This window comes from Pongo pygmaeus, chromosome 2 (genome assembly GCF_028885625.2).
Source record: "Pongo pygmaeus isolate AG05252 chromosome 2, NHGRI_mPonPyg2-v2.0_pri, whole genome shotgun sequence".
In the NCBI taxonomy this organism is placed as follows: Eukaryota; Metazoa; Chordata; class Mammalia; order Primates; family Hominidae; genus Pongo; species Pongo pygmaeus.
This window is the reverse complement of record NC_085930.1, coordinates 104,357,178-104,377,793: the sequence shown is the minus strand read 5'-3', so window position 1 is coordinate 104,377,793 and position 20,616 is coordinate 104,357,178. Positions and strand designations below refer to the sequence as shown.

General features: G+C 50.9%; 1 protein-coding gene across 3 annotated transcripts; it reads right to left on the bottom strand.

Moving 5' to 3' along the window:
- Positions 1 to 11,742: 11,742 nt before the first annotated feature.
- C2H3orf62 (chromosome 2 C3orf62 homolog) lies at positions 11,743 to 20,567 on the bottom strand. 3 transcript variants are annotated; one of them, XM_054481751.2, is made up of 4 exons: positions 20,461 to 20,567; positions 19,748 to 20,162; positions 17,375 to 17,466; positions 11,758 to 14,815 (listed from the first exon to the last, which is right to left on the bottom strand). In XM_054481751.2, exons 2-4 carry the CDS (start codon positions 20,155 to 20,157, stop codon positions 14,550 to 14,552), a joined length of 768 nt encoding a protein of 255 aa, XP_054337726.1. In that variant the 5' UTR covers positions 20,158 to 20,162; positions 20,461 to 20,567; the 3' UTR covers positions 11,758 to 14,549. The 3 variants fall into 3 exon arrangements, with proteins under 3 accessions (XP_054337727.1, XP_054337726.1, XP_054337725.1); XM_054481752.2 differs by lacking the exon at positions 19,748 to 20,162 and having other exon boundaries at positions 11,743 to 14,815; positions 20,461 to 20,543; XM_054481750.2 differs by having other exon boundaries at positions 11,759 to 14,815; positions 19,748 to 20,512.
- Between the last annotated feature and the right edge of the window lie 49 nt (positions 20,568 to 20,616).

Below are 20,616 nucleotides of genomic sequence, written 5' to 3'. Positions count from 1 at the left end.
TTCACGCCATTCTCCTACCTCAGCCTCCCAAGTACCTGGGACTACAGGCGCCTGCCACCACGCCCGGCTAATTTTTTGTATTTTTAGTAGAGACGGGGTTTCACCGTGTTAGCCAGGATGGTCTGGATCTCCTGACCTCGTGATCCGCCCGCCTCGGCCTCCCAAAGTGCTGGGATTACAGGCGTGAGCCAACGCGCCCGGCCCTTTTGTTTTCTGAGAAGGAGTTTCACTCTTGTTGCCCATGCTGGAGTGCAATGGCGCGATCTCAGCTCGCTGCAACCTCCCCCTCCCAGGTTCAAGCGATTCTCCTGCCTCAGCCTCCCAAGTAGCTGGGATTACAGGCATGCGCCACCACACCTGGCTAATTTTGTATATTTAGTAGAGACGGCTTTCTCCATATTGGTCAGGCTGGTCTCGAACTCCCGACCCCAGGTGATCCGCCCGCTTCAGCCTCCCAAAGTGCTGGGATTACAGACGTGAGCCACCATGCCCGGCCTGTGAGACCCTATCTCTACCCAAAAAAAAAAAAAATTAGCTGGACATGGTGGTGTGCACCTGTGGTCTCAGCTACTTGGAAGGCTGAGATGGGAGGATCACTTGAGCCCAGGAGTTTGAGGTTACAGTGAGCTATGATTGTGCCACTGCACTCCAGCCTGAGTGACAGACCAAGACCTTGTCTCTTAAAAATTAAAATCAGAGGCCGGGCGCAGTGGCTTACGCCTGTAATTCCAGCACTTTGGGAGGCCGAGGTGGGTGGATCACTAGGTCAGGAGATCGAGACCATCCTGGCTAACACAGTGAAACCCTGTCTCTACTAAAAATACAAAAAAAAAATTAGCTGGGTGTGGTGGCGGGTGCCTGTAGTCCCAGCTACTTGGGAGGCTGAGGGAGGAGAATGGCGAGAACCCAGGAGGCGGAGCTTGCAGTGGGCCGAGATCGTGCCACTGCACTCCATCCTGAGCGACAGAGCGAGGCAGAGCTTGCAGTGGGCCGAGATCGCACCACTGCACTCCATCCTGGGCGACAGAGCGAGACTCCATCTCAAAAAAAAAAAAAAAAAAAAAAAAGCCAGGTGCGGTGGCTCACACCTGTAATCCTAGCACTTTGGGAGGCCGAGGCGGGCGGATCATGAGATCAGAAGATAGAGACCATCCTGGCTAACACGGTGAAACCCTGTCTCTACTAAAAACACAAAAAATTAGCCGGGCGTGGTCGCGGGCGCCTGTAGTCCCAGCTACTCGGGAGGCTGAGGCAGGAGAATGGCATGAACCCGGGAGGCAGAGCTTGCAAGGAACCAAGATCGCACCACTGCACTCCAGCCTGGGTGACAGAGCAAAACTCCGTCTCAAAAAAACAAAAAAAATCAGGGCCGGGCGCGGTGGCTAACGCCTGTAATCCCAGCACTTGGGAGGCCCAGGCGGGTGGATCACAAGGTCAGGAGTTCGAGACCAGCCTGACCAATATGCAGTATGGTGACACCCCGTCTCTACTAAAAATACAAAAATTAGGTGGGCGTGGTGGCACGTGCCTGTAGTCCCAGCTATCCTGGAGGCTGAGGCAGAAGAATCACTTGAACCTGGGAGTTAAAGGTTGCAGTGAGCCGAGATCATGCCACTGCACTCCAGCCTGGGCGACAGAGTGAGACTCTGTCTCAAAAAAAAAAAAAAAAAAAAGATATGAAAATCAGATACATACCATCTTTTTAGTTCCTAAGGCTCTCACAAGATTATTTTGAATAAACACCACCCATTCAAACTGGTTTTTCCCTTTCCTGTATTATATGAAGGGGAAAATCCTCATGGGATGGATAGTTTCCAGAATTTGCCCATTTCCAAGCCAGTACAGTAAATGACATGGGGGCCACTGAGTGGACCATTGTAGAAAGCAATGGTTCTTGTTTCTTATTTTTTACATTATTTTCAGGGATGTGTGTCCCATCAAAGTCTCATTATGGAGGAGCTGAATTATCCCGGGACACCTATGGCATGGCAGGGCTGCCAGACACCAGCCTAAACTGCTCTCACTCTCATTTCCAGACCAAGGGCCTCCTGTGGCCTGTAGCAAGCCATGGGCAATCACAGCAACCCTCTCTGAGGCCAAGGAAGTTCAGGTATGAGCTGTACCTGAGGCTGTCCTGGCCTCTCCTCTCCCTTCAGTCCTCACTGGGTGTCTTCTCACCCTGCCCTCTGCCAGCTCCACTGCTTTCCCTGCTGGGTTTCATTGCTTGTGCAAGGAAGATACGGAAGGAGCCCAGCCACACAATGGGTTGGTTCTTTCTAGCCCTTCCCAGACTGACTATAGGCCAGAGGGGTCTGTATCTAGAAATCTTTTATTACTCTAAGTTGAACAGTTTAATGATTAGTCATTTTAATTTAGAGTTGAGACTCCATTAGTATTTGACTGTGGCCTTCTTATTGAGAACTCTGTTCAACTTTGAAATGCCAAAGCAGGAGCCTTTGTTCTTTGATCCTGCTGTGAGTTAAGAAATTATTTCTTCAGAAGTGTTTCATTTCGTGTAATGAAGTCAAGGGTTAGAGTGACTCAGTGTTCCATGAGTTAAGTGTCTTTGTAGAATGAACAGTAAACTTATCTCCTAATAAGACTGGGTTAATTAAAATTACACTGCCTGTCTCTGGGGATCATCAGAAAAAGATACTGTTTCTTAATTTATTCCTAAGGCTTAAAAAAAAAAAAATTAGGCCAGGTGCAGTGACTCACGCCTGTAATCCCAGCACTTTGGGAGGCCGAGGCAGGCGGATCACGAGGTCAGGAGATCAGGATCATCCTGGCTAACACGGTGAAACCCCATCTCTACTAAAAATACAAAAAACTAGCCGGGCATGGTGGTGGGAGCCTGTAGTCCCAGCTACTCGGGAGGCTGAGGCAGGAGAATGGCATGAACCCAAGAGGCAGAGGTTGCAGTGACCCGAGATCACGCCGCTGCACTCCAGCGTGGACAACAAAGCAAGACTCCATCTCAAAAAAAAAAAAAAAAAAAATTAACTACTGTGTTCCTGCCGGGTTTGGTGAGGGTGACACTGCCCAAGCATCCAAGCATGTCCCTGGAACAATCAACATCTTTGGCTCTTCAGATGTTCCTGGAACTGTATGTGGCTACCCAGGGGCAGATATGGTGGGAGGCCTATGGGCCTGAGGCCCAAAAAGCCACACAGGGCCAGGCGTGGTGCCTCACGCCTGTAATCCCAGCACTTTGGGAGGCTGAGGTGGGCGAATCACGAGGTCAGGAGTTCGAGACCAGCCTGGCCAACATGGTGAAACCCTGTCTACTAAAAATACAACAAATTAGCTGGGCATGGTGGCAGGTGCCTATAATCCCAGCTACTTGGGAGACTGGGACAGGAGAATCACTTTTGAACCCGTGAGGCAGAGGTTGCAGTGAGCTGGGATCACGCCACTGCGCTCCGGCCTGGGCAATAGTGCGGGACGGTCTCAAAAAAACAAACAAACAAACAAACAAGCCACCCAAGGGCTTCTCCCTCTGCTACAACTCCAGCTACAGCCCAAGGATGGAAATGAAGCTGATTGCAGTACCTAATTTTCTTGACATTCACAGGTATCTATCTATCTATTTATTTATTTATTATTATTTGAGATGGTGTTTTGCTCTTGTGGCCCAGGCTGGAGTGCAATGGTGCAATCTTAGCTCACTGCAATTTCCGCCTCCCAGGTTCAAGCAATTCTCCTGCCTCAGCCTCCAGAGAAGGTGGGATTACGGCGCCCGCCACCCCACCAGCTAATTTTTGTATTTTTAGTAGAGACAGGATTTCACCACGTTGGCCAGGCTAGTCTAAAACTCCTGACCTCAGGTGATCTGCCCACCTTGGCTTCCAAAATGCTGGGATTATAGGCATGAGCCATCATGCCCAGCCAATTTCTCTTTTTCGTGTTTTGCTTCAGAAGCTCCAAAGGGCTCCTGTTGAGGAGCCTCCTACAAGATGCTTTCGTTCCCAGGTCAGTTCCCAGCAACTCCTCTCACCCAAAGTGCCCAGAAAACAGCCTGTCTGCTCTCAAAAAAGATAGTTGCAGCCTGGCACAGTGGCTCATACCTGTAATCCCAGCATTTAGGGAGGCAGAAGAGGGAGAATCTCTTGAGTCCAAGAGTTTGAGACCAGCCTCAGCAACACAGTGAGACTCTGCCTCTTTTTTTTTTTTTCGAGATGGAGTTTCATTCTTGTTGCCCAGGCTGGAGAGCAATGGTGCAATCTTGGCTCACTGCAACCTCTGCCTCCCAGGTTCAAACGATTCTCTTGCCTCGGCCTCCCAAGTAGCTGGGATTACAGGCACCCACCACCATACCCAGCTAATTTTGGTATTTTTGGTAGAGATGGGGTTTCACCATGTTGGCCAGGCTGGCCTCGAACTCCTGACCTCGTGATCTGCCGCCTCAGCCTCCCAAAGTGCTGGGATTACAGGTGTGAGCCACCGCGCCAGGCCTGACTCTGCCTCTATTTTAAAAAATGGTAGTTGCTTCCTAGAAGTTAGTTTTGACTTTTTTTTTTTTTTGAGACAGAGTCTCACTTTGTTACCCAGGCTGGAGTGCAGTGGTGGGATCTCAGCTCACTGCAGCTTCGACCTCCTGGACTCAAGCCATCTTCTTAGCCTCCAGAGTAGCTGGGATTACAGGTGCCCGTCACCACACCCAGCTAACTTTTGCATTTTTAGAAGAGGCAGGGTTTGGCCATGTGGGCCAGGCTGGTCTCAAACTCCTGACCTCCAGTGATCTGCTTGGCTCAGCCTTACAAAGTATTGGGATTACAGGCGTGAGCCATTAGGCCCAGCCACACTGGGCTAATTTTTATATTTTTTGTAGGGATGGGGTTTCACCATGTTGCCCAGGCTGGTCTTGAACCCCTGGGCTCAAGTAATCGGCCTTACTCAGCCTCTCAAAATGCTGGGATTACAGGCATGAGCCAAGCTTATGCCAGGCCTGAGGCCAAAACTCTTTGTCAAATCAGGCATTTTCCAGACAGCCTAGAACACAGAGTCCTTCCCCACTACGGCTGGGATCCATTGTCAAATAGGTTTCCTGAGTAAACTTTGTTCCCTCTAGATATTTAGTTGGAACCTAAAATATTAATGTTCTCCCACACATTCCAAGGATAATGCAAATAGCTTGAGCCTCAGATTGTTTCTGGATGACAGAGCCTTTTTCTTTTAATTTTTTTTTTTTTTTTTTTGAGACGGAGCCTCGCTGTCTCCCAGGCTGAAGTGCAGTGGCGCAATCTCAGCTCACCGCAACCTCTGCCTCCTGGGTTCAAGAAGTTCTCTGCCTCAGCCTCCCAAGTAGCTGGGATTACAGGTGCCTGTCACCACGCCCGGCTAATTTTTTTTTATTTTTAGTAGAGATGGAGTTTCACCTTCTTGGCCAGGCTGGTCTTGAACTTCTGATCTCATGATCCACCCGCCACGGCCTCCCAAAGTGCTGGGATTACAGGCGTGAGCCACCGTGCCCAGCTTTTAATTTTTTTTTATAAAAAACTTTTTAAAAAGGGCTGGGTGCGGTGGCTCACGCCTGTAATCCCAGCACTTTGGGAGGTTGAGGTAGGCGGACTGCTTGAGGTCAGGAGTTCGAGACAAGCCTGACCAACATGGAGAAACCCCGTCCCTACTAAAAATACAAAATTAGCCAGGCGTGGTGGCGCATGCCTGTAATACCAGCTACTCGGGAGGCTGAGGCAGGAGAATCACTTGAATCTGGGAGGCAGAGGTTGCAGTGAGCAGAGATCACACTATTGCACTCCAGCCTGGGCAACAAGAGCAAAACTCCATCTCAAAAAAAAAAAAAATTAAATATAGTCTGGGCATGGTCGCTCATGCCTGTAATCCCAGCACTTTGGGAGGCCAAGGCAGGTGGATCGCTTGAAGTCAGGAAGTCCAGACCAGCCTGGCCAACATGGCAAAACTTCATCTCTACAAAAAATACAAAAATTAGCCAAGTGTGGTGGCGGGTGCCTGTAATCTCAGCTACTTGGGAGGCTGAGGCAGGAAAATCACTTCAACCCTGGAGGCGGAGGTTGCAGTGAGCTGACATCACACCACTGCACTTCAGCCTGGGTGACAGAGTGAGACCCTGCCATACACACACACACACACACACACAATTTAAAAATAGAGATGGTGCCTCCCCTCTGCCCGGCCGCCCCCTCTGGGAAGTGAGGAGCGCCTCTGCCTGGCCGCCACCCCGTCTGGGGGGAAGTGAGGAGCGCCTCTGCCTGGCTGCCCCATCTGGGAAGGGAGGAGCGCCTCTGCCCAGCCGCCACACCGTCTGGGAAGTGAGGAGCGCCTCTGCCTGGCCACCCCGTCTAGGAGGTGAGGAGCGCCTCTGCCCGGCCGCCCAGTCTGGGAAGTGAGGAGCGCCTCTGCCTGGCCGCCACCCCGTCTGGGAGGAAGTGAGGAGCACCTCTGCCCAGCTGCCCCATCTGGGAAGTGAGGAGCGCCTCTGCCCGGCTGCCACCCCGTATGGGAAGTGAGGAGCGCCTCTGTCTGGCCGCCCCGTCTGGGAGGTGAGGAGTGCCTCTGCCCGGCCGTCACCCCGTCTGGGGGGAAGTGAGGAGCACCTCTGCCCGGCCGCCCCGTCTGGGAGATGAGGAGCACCTCTGCCCGGCCGCCCCGTCTGGGAGGTGAGGAGTGCCTCTGCCCAGCCACCACCCCGTCTGGGAGGAAGTGAGGAGCACCTCTGCCCGGCCGCCCCCTCTGGGAAGTGAGGAGCGCCTCTGCCTGGCCGCCACCCCGTCTGGGAGGAAGTGAGGAGCGCCTCTGCCTGGCTGCCCCATCTGGGAAGGGAGGAGCGCCTCTGCCCAGCCGCCACACCGTCTGGGAAGTGAGGAGCGCCTCTGCCTGGCCACCCCGTCTAGGAGGTGAGGAGCGCCTCTGCCCGGCCGCCCAGTCTGGGAAGTGAGGAGCGCCTCTGCCCGGCCGCCCAGTCTGGGAAGTGAGGAGCGCCTCTGCCCGGCCGCCCCGTCTGGGAAGTGAGGAGCGCCTCTGCCTGGCCGCCCTGTCTGGGAGGTGAGGAGCGCCTCTGCCCGGCCGCCACCCCGTCTGGGAGGAAGTGAGGAGCGTCTCTGCCCGGCCGCCCCATCTGGGAAGTGAGGAGCGCCTCTGCCCGGCCGCCCGGTCTGGGAAGTGAGGAGCGCCTCTGCCCGGCCGCCCCCTCTGGGAAGTGAGGAGCGCCTCTGCCCGGCCGCCCCATCTGGGAGGTGAGGAGCGCCTCTGCCCGGCTGCCACCCGGTCTGGGAGGAAGTGAGGAGCGCCTCTGCCCGGGCGGCCCGGTCTGGGAAGCGAGGAGCGCCTCTGCCCGGGCGGCCCCGTCTGGGAAGCGAGGAGCGCCTCTGCCCGGGCGGCCCCGTCTGGGAAGCGAGGAGCGCCTCTGCCCGGCCGCCACCCCGTCTGGGAGGAAGTGAGGAGCGTCTCTGCCCGGCCGCCCCATCTGGGAAGTGAGGAGCGCCTCTGCCCGGCCGCCCGGTCTGGGAAGTGAGGAGCGCCTCTGCCCGGCCGCCCCCTCTGGGAAGTGAGGAGCGCCTCTGCCCGGCCGCCCCATCTGGGAGGTGAGGAGCGCCTCTGCCCGGCTGCCACCCGGTCTGGGAGGAAGTGAGGAGCGCCTCTGCCCGGGCGGCCCGGTCTGGGAAGCGAGGAGCGCCTCTGCCCGGGCGGCCCCGTCTGGGAAGCGAGGAGCGCCTCTGCCCGGGCGGCCCCGTCTGGGAAGCGAGGAGCGCCTCTGCCCGGCCGCCCCGTCTGGGAGGAGAGGAGCGCCTCTGCCCGGGCGGCCCCGTCTGGGAAGTGAGGAGCGCCTCTGCCCGGGCGGCCCCGTCTGGGAAGCGAGGAGCGCCTCTGCCCGGCCGCCCTGTCTGGGAGGTGTACCCAACAGCTCCGAAGAGACAGCGACCATCGGGAGCCGGCCATGAGGACGATGGCGGTTTTGTTGAAAGGAAGGGGGGGGGAAGTGTGGGGAAAGGAAGGAGAGATCAGATTGTTGCTGTGTCTGTGTAGAAAGGGGTAGGCATAGGAGATTCCATTTTGTTCTGACTAGGAGAAATTCCTCTGCCTTGGGATGCTGTTGATCTATGGCCTTTCCCCCAGCCCCATGCTCTCTGAAACATATGCTGTGTCAACTCAGGGTTAAATGGATTAAGGGCGGTGCAAGATGTACTTTGTTAAACAGATGCTTGAAGGCAGCATGCTCTTTAAGAGTCATCACCACTCCCTAATCTCCAGTACCCAGGGGCACAAACACTGCAGAAGGCCGCAGGGTCCTCTGCCTAGGAAAACCAGAGACCTTTGTTCATGTGTTTATCTCCTGACCTTCTCTCCACTATTATCCTATGACCCTCCCATATCCCCCTCTCCGAGAAACACCCAAGAATCATCAATAAATACTTCATAAATTTAAAAAAAAAAAAAAAAAGAGATGGTGCCTCCCTGTTTCCCAGAGTGATCTCGAACTGCTGGGCTCAAGTGATTCTCCCGCTTTGGGCTCCCAAAGTGCTGGGATTATAGGCTTGAGCCACTGCACCTGGCCCAGAGCCTTTTCAATAATCATCTATAATCAGGTGTATTGGCTTCCCAAGTCCTTCCATGGTTTGCATGACTCACTGGTCTTTGCTACCACATTAAAACATCTTGTGGCTCAATCAGAAGTACCACTCTGAGGCTGGGCGCAGTGGCCCATGCCTGTAATACCAGCACTTTGGGAGGCCAAGCGAGACTCCGTCTCAAAAAAAAAAGTACCACTCTGGGCCGGGCACAGTGGCTCATGCCTGTAATCCCAGCACTTTGGGAGGCCAAGGCAGGCAGATCACTTGATGTCAGGGGTTCGAAACCAGGCTGGCCAACATGGTGAAACCCTGTCTCCGTCGCCCAGGCTGGAGTGCAGTGGCGCGATCTCCGCTCACTGCAACCTCCACCTCCTGGGTTCATGCCATTCTCCTGCGTCAACCTCCAGAGTAGCTGGGACTACAGGCGTCCGCCACCACGCCCAGCTAATTTTTTCGTATTTTCAATAGAGACAGGGTTTCACCGTGTTAGCCAGGATGGTCTTGATCTCCTGACCTCGTGATCTGCCTGCCTCGGCCTCCCAAAGTGCTGGGATTACAGGCGTGAGCCACCGCGCCCGGCCGAGACTCTGTCTTAAAAAAAAAGAAAAGAAAAAAGAAACAGCACTCTAATACCAGGTGAGCCCCTGGTCTAGCCATTTCAGGAGGGAGATTGGCCTGAGCTAGGCCCCTTTTGCAAATCTTCTTCACTGACCTTTGAACATTGACAACTCACAATTTCACCAGTTGGCAGAATGGTGTTACTTTATCACTGCATTCCTGAGTGAAAAGGTGAGGGACACAGGCCTCCAGGTTGTCTGTCTCCTTCCTTCTGGTTTCCGGATGCTCTTGGAATCATCTCTGGGATTGAAAGAGATGGTGGTGGGGTGGGCCCAGGAGAATGCCAAGGAATCAGGGCAGGTGTGCCAGGAGTTGGCTCCCCTATCCTAGAGTGAGGGGAGCAGCAGAGAGATGGGTAAGGGGAACCCTGAGTCCTAGAGATGAGAAGGTAGGTCCCAGTGCCCAACTGTGGTGGCTTGAGCCTCACAGAGGCAGAGGTGTGCTAATGTAAGTGCTCCCAGAGCTCAACTGGCAAGAGTTCACAATGTAGAACCAGATCCATGTGACTACACAGGCAGTGATGCCTGTGAGTGTGGGGAACACAGGAATTGGAATGAACTGAGGGCCGGGTCATTTCCAGCCTGCAGCCAGCCCTTTTGAATCTCCCCTTTGAAAGAATTGCTGGCCAGGTGCGGTGGCTCACGCCTGTAATCCTAGCACTTTGGAAAGCCGAGGCGGGCGGATCACGAGGTCAGGGGTTCGAGACCAGCCTGACCAATATGGTGAAACCCAGTCTCTACTAAAAATACAAAAATTAGCCAGGCATGGTGGCACAGGCCTGTAATCCCAGCTACTCAGGAGGCTGAGGCAGGAGAATCCCTTGAACCTGGGAGGCGGAGGTTGCATTGAGCCGAGATTGTGCCACTGCACTCCAGCCTGGGCAACAGACCAAGACTCTGTCTCAAAAAAAAAAAAAGAAAGAATTCCTGCTTTCTAGAAGCTTCTAAAGACCAGCTCCTCCCTTAAGTATTGTTACGAAGTTTATCATCAGTTGGCTTACAACCCTGATTTCTACTGGCTTTGGCATGAACACTGGTGGGATGCAGCCATGGATCCTGGAAATCTCTCAGGTTTGGATGGGTCCAGCTTCTCATATGCCTTGCGCTATGGCTTGAATTCGCAGTTTGCAACTAGCAAGTTCCAAAGCTATTTATTTTTGAAGCTGTCTTGTTTCTATTTTGATTCTGGTAATCCAAATTGCAGTTTGGTGTTTCCACGGAAACAATTCAGTGATTGTTTGCCTTGCCAAGATGAACTGTGGGGGAGAGAACTGAATGATGTAAAATATTTAAAGTTTCTCAGTCATGATCAAGGTCAACTATCAAGTCTCCCTGAGAAGGATTTGGTCCTAGCTCCTTACAAACCTGAGGAAGTTTTATTAAAATTCTGGGCTCTTGTTCCCCCTCCAACTAAATCCCTGGAGAACAGCTCCCCAAACCCTGTTCTGAGCAAATGAGCGTGTATCTGCCCACTGTATAGACTCAGATGACGAAGGCGGGAAGTTCTTCTTGGGCACCTCAGGGAGCCAGATATGCAGAGACAGGAGTAGATTGTGTCACCAGGGAAATGAGGAGGCCTATGTGCCCACTCCCTGCTAATCTGGGACTGGCATGGAGAGGCTCAGGACTCACCTGCTTGACTGTACAGCTGCATTTCTACAGTGAGGAAAAGTTCCACATTCAAGGATTCCAGGATGAATTGCCTGTTTGGAAAATCTGAATTTTTAAATAAAGGCTTTGCTTAAGCAAAGACATACCTGTCTCTCTGGCCAGGGAGAGCCTCTATTCTCCCTCATTCCTCACCCCCGTCTCTACTCCAGGTAGGAAAAAAAATAAATTTCAAAGTCTTCTAGAGTAAGGGATAGATAGATCCCCATTTATTTATTTTATTTTATTTTATTTTTTTTGAGACAGAGTCTCACTCTGTCACCCAGGCTGGAGTGCAATGGCACGATCTCAGCTCACTGCAATGTCTGCCTCCTGGGTTCAAGCAATTCTCCTGCCTCAGCCTCCCAAGTAGCTGGGACTACAGGCATGCACCACAACGCCGGCTAATTTTTGTATTTTTAGTAGAGACAGGGTTTCACCGTGTTGGCCAGGCTGGTCTTGAACTCCTGACCTAAAGTGATCCACCTGCCTTGGCCTCCTAAAGTGCTGGGATTACAGGCGTGAGCCACCCTGCCCGGCTAGATCCCTATTTAATACAGCCACGTCTGCAAAGCCCCACTTGGGAGGGGCCAGGCCCTGACCAGTAGTAAACCAGTGAACTAACTGAGCTCCTGAGAAACAGCTCTTTGAGACCTAGATAATCCAGCTCCTGAGGATCTAGCTCCCCCAGAAAAGGACTGCCCTCGTGTCAGGGTCCTCCAAGCCCTCCTGGTGTGGCCCCTAGGCTCCATTCCAGAAACTGAAAGTTGGGTCTGGACAGGTACTTTGTGAAGGATGTCCATGGCTAGTTGACTGGAGATGAGGGTTTTTAAACTAACTGCTTTTGTCTTTACAGAAGTGATACATGTCCACTGCAGATCAATTAGAAAATATAGATGACAAAAAAAAAGACTCTACCCTCCTATCCATCACCTCCAAAAGTTTTTTTGCACATGAGCTCATACACATTTTCACAAACTTGAGATCAGTTGCACTTGATCCAAAGTATAATTACATGCATTTTAAGTTTGGGGATAACTTTAGATTTACAGAAAAGGTACTTCATATATATCCTTCACTCAGCCTCTCCAATGTTAACATCTTACATAACTCTGATACATTTGTCAAAACTAAGAAACTGACATCAATACATTAAACACTAGTTTTTATTCAAGTTTTATCAGTTTTTCCAATAATGTTCTCTTTCTGTTCCAGGATGCACTCCAGGATTCCATGTTGCATTTAGCCATTGTGTCTTCTTGGTCTTTAGTGGTCTGTTGATAGTTTTTGAGTCTTTCCTTATTTTTCATGACCTCAACAGTCTTTTTTTTTTGAGGTGGAGTCTCGCTTGTTGCCCAGGCTGGAGTGCAGTGATGCGATCTTGGCTCACTGCAACCTCCACCTCCTGGGTTCAAGCAATTCTCCTGCCTCAGCCTCCTGTGTAGCTATGACTAAAGGCACATGCCATGATGCCTGGCTAATTTTTGTATTTTTAGTAGAGATGGGGTTTCACCATGTTGGCCATGCTGGTCTTGAACTCCTGACCTCAAGTGATCTGCCCGCCTCAGCCTCCCAAAGTGTTGGGGATTACAGGCATGAGCCACTGCACCCGGCCATCTCAACAGTCTTCAGTTCTGGCCAGGTATCCTGTAGAATGTACCCCACGTCTGGATTTGTCTAACATTTGTCTCATGATCATACACTGGGAATTTGGGTTTTTGGTAGGAATACCAGGGAAGTGATGCACCCCTCTCATGACATATAAATGACATCACTTGGTTAGGTGTCTGCCAGGCTTCCCCACTATAAGTTTGTGACTTTTCCCTTTTCCTACTTTAGTCGTAGGAAGAATCATTAAGTCTAGTTCACCTTCAAAGGGTGGTAATGAGGTGGGAATATGGGGGTAAGGACAGGAATTAAGCTCCACCTCGTCTATAGAAGAGTGTCCACATCCACATGTATTATTTGGAAGGCACTGTTTTGAGACCTGTTTTTCTTAGTATCAAGTAGCCTGACATCTCTCCATCCAGACAGGCTATTCTTCACCTGAGCAGGGGCAGTTGAGCATACTGTGAGCACTTTTCATTTGCTTTCATTCTTCTTGCTCAGGGAGAAGAAATCGGCCTCTTGACTCCACAGGCTGTGAATGCTTTGTGCTACCTCCTGCAGGGTCTGAGTGGCAGGCAGCCTGGAAGGAGTCTGTAGTTAGCCTTAACCTCAACTCCTGCCCCAGGCAAGGCAGTGGCAGTGGCCACAACTGGTTGGGAACCAGGGCACGCCCACTGGGGAGGCACATGCAATCAAGTGGCCAGGGTCTAACCATGCCATAGTTCTTGGGGCACCAGCAGGTGCCAGGCCAACCTCTGCTAAGGTGTGGGTGTGTAGCCTCCACCTTTGAGCCCAGAGGAATCACTAAGGGATGTTGCTGGCTATGCAGCCTGCCCTATACCAGAGTCACTGGCCTAAAAGACAGTCTGTTGGGCAATCACTCAGCTGTTAGTTAGGCCTCTCTCCCCGACTCTTTGGTTTGTTCGGGCTTTAGCACTTATAAACAGCCCTGGCTGGTCCAAAGGTAGTGAGTTATCTCAATCAACTACTCACAGTTTCAGATCTAACTCCTTGTTCTACTCTTTCCCCCCTTCTTATAGTACTCTCAGTCTTTAAAAACAATCAGGTCCAAAGGTATTGAGTTATCTCAATTGACTACTCACAGTTGCAGATCTAACTCCTTGTTCCACTCTTTCCCCACTTCTTACACTATACTTCACTTGGTCTTTAAAAACAATCAAAACAAAAAACAGCCTTTTGCCAGCTCTGCCTCACCCCCATATTCCTTCCTCTTATTCGCTCAGGAGGTGGGCACTTCCCTGAGATTCAGTTTCCTTTCTTCCCTTTTTTTTTCTTCTTTTTTTTTGAGACAGGGTCTCACTCTGTCACCCATGCTGGAGTGCAGTGGCGTGATCTCAGCTCACTGCAACCTCCGCCTCCTGGCCTCAAGTGATCTTTTCGCCTCAGTCCCCACCCAAGTAGCTGGAACTACATGCACGAACCACCATGCCCAGCTAAATTACTATTTTTTTGAGACAGAGTCTTGCTCTGTCACTCAGGATGGAAGGGAGCGGTGCCATCTCGGCTCATTGCAACCTCCACCTCCAGGTTCAAGCAATTCTCCTACCTCAGCCTCCCAAGCAGCTGGGACTACAGGTGCACACCACCACCCCTGGCGAATTTTTGTATTTTTAGTGGAGATGGGGTTTCGCCATGTTGGCCAGGCTGGTCTCAAACTCCTGACCTCAAGTGATCCACTTGCCTTGGCCTCCCAAAGTGCTGGGATTACAGACGTGAGCCACTGTGCCTGGCCACTCCTGTACTTTTTTAGGGGCCCATGGAAAAGAACACTAAGAGACACAGCAGAGGCCCATGACCCATACCTACCATGGGTACTGGGTATATTGAACATCAATCAAAAAAACACATTCAAGATGTCAAGGAAAGTAAAAAAAAAAAAAAAAAAAAAAAAAATTAGTAATAGGAAACATTTCAAAGCAATGGAATTCAAAAAACTGGTCTCACAGCTTAAAAAGGGACACAACTGGGATTTAAAAAGGGTCTGGTAATTCAGGTTCTGCCAACCTTTTGAGAAATGTGGCCCCTGACGGCCATTGTAGCTGCTTCTGCTCAGGCTCAAGGGCAGCCTCCTGCTGTAAGGAATCAAAGCTTAGATTAACTGTCCTTACTCAATTTGGTATTTAAAAGAGGTCATCACATTGTAGTCCTCTTCCAAGTCCAGAACAGTCTCAACAATATTATGATCATCAAAAGCCTGTTTGAGGCTGCCAGGGTCAGCATCTGTGGCCTTCTGAGGGCTCTTGTCCATGAGCAGGGCCCAGGCTTCCTCTTTGAAGGGTGAATCTTGGCAGTGACCACACACGTGGTTCAATTCATTTTCAAATTCTATTTTTCCAGCCAATTCTTCAATAGTTCGGATGCTTGTCTGGTCTTAAAAATAAGAACATTCAGCTTTACAATTCCAGTGGAAGGTTTCTGAAGACATTTCAGGTGCAAGTTAAAAACCATGAATGGGTTGTCATTCATCAGGGATTGTGTAAAAGCAGGCATTACTGCCCCAGGACAGGCAGGCTGCCAGACTGCCAAATTAAGGTGGGTTTGGTACCTTCCTTTCAGGCCCAAGCACTTACTGAGTTCCAACTATATGCCAGTCCCCAAGAAAGGTATAAGTGGGAGGGTATAGAAATGTACATGGTTGTCCTGGCTCTCAGGGATGACAAGACACAATGTGAAAAAAAACAAGGAAACAAGGTCTTTAGGGTAATCAAACTGCTGCCTAGCCAGGAGCAGTGGTGTGTACCTGCAATCCCAGCAACTTGAGAGACTGAGGTAGAAGAATAACTTGCGCCCAGGAGTTTGAGACCAGCCTGGGCAACAGAGTGAGACCCCGTCTCAAAAAAAAAAAACACCTCCCTGATGTTGGTGAAAGCCAAGGAAGATGAAGATGGTGGGTAGAGACAGTAATTACTTCAGTTTACCTCCTGGGGCTACTGGAGGAGACTCAGGCCACTGAAGTCACAGTCTGGCAGGGGTTTTACTTTGTGGCCCAGGGTGAGTACCCTACCCTCACCAGGCCTCCCTTTCCTCCCTCATAATCTGGAGATCCTTCAGAAACAGCAGCTTCAGGCAGCACCCAAGGTTATACATCCCTTTACTAGGAGCTGTAGTATGAGTTTTTTAAAAACAGGGCACATTGGCATGGTGTGCCTGTAAACCCAGCACTTTGGGAGGCTGAGGCAGGAGGATCACTTGAGACCAGGAGTTCAAGACCAGCCTGGGTAACAAAGCAAGACCTTGTCTCTATTTATAAAAAATACTACTACTAATAATAAAAAGACAAAAAATAGAGCACATGTAGTTCACATACAGGACATTCAGATTTGTATGTAGAAAAAAAAGTCTGACAGGATGTATGCTATACTATATCAACAGTGGTTATCTCTGGGTGGTAGAATTATAGGAAAGCTTTTGACTTCTAATTTTTCTCCTAATCTTTTTTTTTTTTTGAGACAGAGTCTCGTTCTGTCACCCAGGCTAGAGGGCAGTGGTGCGATCTCGGCTCACTGCAACCTCTGCCCTCTGCCTCCTGGGTTGAAACAATTCTCACGCCTCAGCCATCCAAGTGGCTGGGATTACAGGTGTGCACCACCACACCTGGCTAATTTTTTGTGTTTTTAGTAGAGAAGGGGTTTCCCCATGTTGCCCAGGCTGGTCTCGAACTCCTGACCTCAAGTGATCTGCCCGCCTCAGCCTCCCAAAGTGCTAGGACTAAAGGTGTGAGCCACTGTGCCCAGCCCTTTTCTCCTAATCTTTAATTACCGACCCCAGCTAAACTACTCTCTCCTTTTTGCCTATGTCCTGTTTCCTAAAAATTTAAGCTCAATCACCATGTCCTAGTGGCCACCATCCCTTGCCTTCAGGGACTCAATGTATCTAAACATTTATGACATGACCTGATTATGTATCACCTCACAAGATAATCAGTTGTATGAGGGAAGGGACAGGGTTTGTTAACATTCAGTTCTCTACTCAATGCAGAGTCTGAGCAAAACCAAATAAAAAGATAAGAGTGTTTTGGCCGGGAGTGGTGGCTCTTGCCTGTAATCCCAGCACTGGGAGGCCACAGTAAGTGGATTACTTGAGACTAGGAGTTCGAGACCAGCCTGGACAACATAGCAAAACTCTAATACAAATATTAGCCAATCATGGTGGCATGCACCTGTAGTACTAGTGTAGTACTATGGCTACTTGGGAGGCTGAGCTGGGAGGATCACCTGAGCCCAGGGAGGTTGAGGCTGCAGTGAACTGTGATCGTGCCACTGCACTCCAGCCTGGGTAATATAATGAGACTCTGTCTCTCCCCCCAAAAAGTGGTGGTGGTGTTTTTTCTTTTGAGATGGGGTCTTGCACAGTTGCCCAGGCTGCAGTACAGTGGTATGATCATAGCTTGAACTCCTGGGCTCAAGTGATCCTTCCACCTCAGCCTCCCTAGTAGCTGGGATTATGGGCACACACCACTGTGCCCAGCTAATTAAAAAAAAATTTAAGAGACAGATCTCACTATGTATGGTACCCAAGCTAGAAGAGAGTGTTTTCTGTTTTTTGTTTTTTTTGAGATGGGAGTCTCACTCTGTCCCCCAGGCTGGAGTGCAGTGGCGTGATCTCGGCTCACTGCAACCTCTGCCTCCCGGGTTCAAGCGATTCTCCTGCCTTGGCCTCCCGAGTAGCTGAGATTACAGGCGTGCACCACCATGCCTGGCTAATTTTTGTATTTTTAGTGGAGACGGGGTTTCACCATATTGGTTAGACTGGTCTTGAACTCCTGACCTCATGATTCGATCTCCTCGGTCTTCCAAAGTGCTGGGATTACAGGCATGAGCCACCGTGCCTGACCAAGAGCATTTCTTAAATCTGAGCTACTTGCTGACTCAGACCCATGTGAAGGACCTATCTTCCCAAGGACAGGATGGACTTGCCCACTGTACTCACCAATCATATCAAGCAGATCCTTTGTGACCTCTTGGCTAGAATTGTTGAGTGGCATGTTTGAGTCAGCCTTCAAATCTCTCTCCATATCCTTCCTGCAGCCCCCAGGTGGGGGGGGGAGAAAAGGTGGGGAATTAGATTCTCTTTCAAGAAAATATTGAAGGGAAACTCAGTTTTAGATAATCTCAGACAAAAACTTACTGGTGACCTTGTCATTTATGCTTTGATTAAAGGACAATTGGAAACTGCTACATCAGTGGAGAAATTGACTAACAGCTTTACCATAATGACTCACGAGCATCACAGACTGTACTAAATTTTTTTCTTTTTTAGAGACAGGGTTTAGCCATGTTGCCCAGGCTGGTCTCGAACTCCTGGGCTCAGGCGATCCACTCGCCTCAGCCTCCCAAAGTGCTGGGAATACAGGCATGAGCCACCTCACCCAGCCTGCATTTGTTTACTTATGTATTTATTTATTTTTATTTTTTATTTATTTATTTTTTTGAGACGAAGTCTCGCTTTGTACCCCAGGCTGGAGTGCAATGGCGCAATCACGGCTCACTGCAACCTCTGCCTCCCGGGTTCAAGTGATTCTCTTGCCTCAGCCTCCCGAGTAGCTGGGATTACAGGCACCTGCCACCACGCCCAGCTAATTTTTGTATTTTTAGTAGAGACGGGGGTTTCACCATGTTGGCCAGGCTGGTCTCGAACTCCTGACCTCAGGTGATCTGCCCGCCCCAGTCTCCCAAAGTGCTGGGATTACAGGAGTGAACCACCGCGCCCGGCCTGTTTGTTTTAAAGACGGAGTCTTGCCCTTGTCGCCCAGGCTGGTGTGCAATGGTGCAATTTCGGCTCACCGCAACCTCCGCCTCCTGGGTTCAAGCGATTCTCCTGCCTCAGCCTCTGGAGTAGCTGGGATTACAGGCGGCCGCCACCACACCCAACTAATTTTTCTATTTTTAGTAGAGACGGGGTTTCACCATGTTGGCCAGGCTGGTCTCAAACTCCTGACCTCAAGTGATTCATCTGCCTCAGCCTCCCAAAGTGCTGGGATTCAGGCGTGAGCCACTGTGCCCAGCATTTTTTTTTTTTTTTAAGATGGAGTCTTGCTCTGTTGCCCAGGCTGGAGTGCCATGGCAAGATCTCAGCGCACTGCAACCTCTGCCTCCAGGATTCAAGCAATTCTCCTGCCTCGGCCTCCTGAGTAGCTGGGATCATAGGCGTGCGCCACCACGCTCGGCTTATGTTTGTATTTTTAGTGGAGACAGGGTTTCACCAGACCTCAAGCGATCCACCCACCTCAGCCTCCCAAAGTGCTGAGATTACAGGCGTGCCACCACACCCAGCAAGGCCTGCACTGCTTATGAGTACCAATATAAATATTTGTGGAGTTGAAAGGAAAAAAATTTTTTGTGGAGTTGAACCAATTAAATGGCCTCTTTATTCCCTTCCTATGAAGCAGCCAAGATGGCAGAACTTTGAAGTTTCTTTTTTTTTTTTTTTTTGAGACAGAGTCTCGCTCTGTCGCCCAGGCTGGAGTGCAGTGGCGTGATCTTGGCTCACTGCAAGCTCCGCCTCCTAGGTTCACGCCATTCTCCTGCCTCAGCCTCCCGAGTAGCTGGGACTACAGGTGCCCGCCACCGCGCCCGGCTAATTTTTTTGTATTTTAGTAGAGACAGGGTTTCACCGTGTTAGCCAGGATGGTCTCGATCTCCTGACCTCGTGATCAGCCTGCCTCGGCCTCCCAAAGTGCTGGGATTACAGGCGTGAGCCACCGCGCCCGGCCTGAAGTTTCATCTCATACGTTCATCCCTTCTCCAAGTCAAGGTGCCTGGGACCAGGCAATTTCAAGTTACTTGAGAGAAGAAAAAGTCTAGAGGAGACCTGGTGATGGTCCAAAAAGCTCTGGGGTTAAGAGTGGGGAGCAGAGGCAAAGATGAAGCCAGGAAGTAGGGCCCAGCCTTCAATTCAGCCTCTCCCTAATGTGGGCAAAGGAGGGTATCAAAGGCCCCAGTGTCCAAACACAGGAGTTAAGATGGAATTAAGACTTTTGTTTCTACAACTTAAAAAATAAGGTTATTTTTAGAACCCGGTTATTTTACATCCGCTACCCCTTTGGGTACTGCAAAGTGGTTTCCATGACTGGTTTGACATCAATGATTGACAACTAGCCCCTCAACTGGAACATATACACAAAATATAACTGTTTCCTAGGCCAGATTCTGAAGAATGTCTGTGAACTCCCCAAATGCAGTCACAGAGCTGCCAAGAGGAGGCAAGAGCACTGTCATGAACTATATCTAGGATCTTCAACAATTTTTTCAGAAACAAGAATCCCCTTAATTGTAGCTGTTAAACTATCAAAATTAGAATCACCTTAAATTTTCTTTTCTCCAGTTTTCCCCCTCTCCTGCAGTTCTCCAAGACTCTCTTTCAGGTGCCAAAATGGAGGAATGCATCAATACATTTTCCTTGCTGGTCAGAGGTTTTCTCTCGGGGCACAGAGCATGTGGTTTTGCATTTACCGGGGCATGGTTTGTTGCAAAGGCAGGGTTCTCATTCTCAGGAGCACATAGGACAGCAGCAAAAGGAGCAGCAGAAGAGCAAGCTGCCAGAGGATGTCTTCTGCAGAGGAGCCTGTGCACGGGCAGCGAGGAGGAGAGCGGCGCGGCGCTCAGTTCCAGCCTCTGCTGGCCTGTGCACTCCTGGGAATAACTAACTCCTTCAAAGGCCCGGTCAATGGCTGCAGTCAGTTCCTTTCTGCATCTTCTTAGTTTTTCAGACATTTCTCCTAAAAGCGACCATGTCTTTATGTAATGCATTGGAAATGCACAGGACAACACAATAATGTTACAAATGAGGCTGCAAACTACCCCTGAACGGCCACGATTTCCTGGAGCTTGGCCCTGGCTATAGCAGGACCCACAACCCTCGGGCTTTCCTCCTGGAGTAGGCGGTTCTCGGCTCTCGCGGAGGAACCCGCCATCTGCCAGAAGCCCCAAAGACGCCCCGCCCCACTTCCCACAGCTTCCTGGCCCGCCCCGCCACTGCCTCCCGCCCCACCGCGGCTCCCAGGCCGCCGGCCGTACCGGCACCCCGCCCTTCGGCGAGTCGGCAGCCACGTCCTTGTCCTCACCCGCAGCGCAGTGATGCCGACCCAGCCAACGGTCATCGCATGCGCGTGCCCCGCGCAGGCCCCAAACCCCCACGGATTAGGTTAAAGGTCAAACAAAAAAGCCCGGACC

What these genes read in the sequence shown, in the direction of transcription:
- C2H3orf62 (XM_054481750.2), bottom strand. Translation starts at nt 20,193, where the DNA reads ATGCATTACATAAAGACATGGTCGCTTTTAGGAGAAATGTCTGAAAAA. An exon ending in TGGAGAAAAGAAAATTTAAG is followed by an intron (nt 17,467 to 19,747) that starts GTGATTCTAATT and finishes TGGGGGCTGCAG; the next exon opens with GAAGGATATGGAGAGAGATT. An exon ending in GGATCTGCTTGATATGATTG is followed by an intron (nt 14,816 to 17,374) that starts GTGAGTACAGTG and finishes CTTATTTTTAAG; the next exon opens with ACCAGACAAGCATCCGAACT.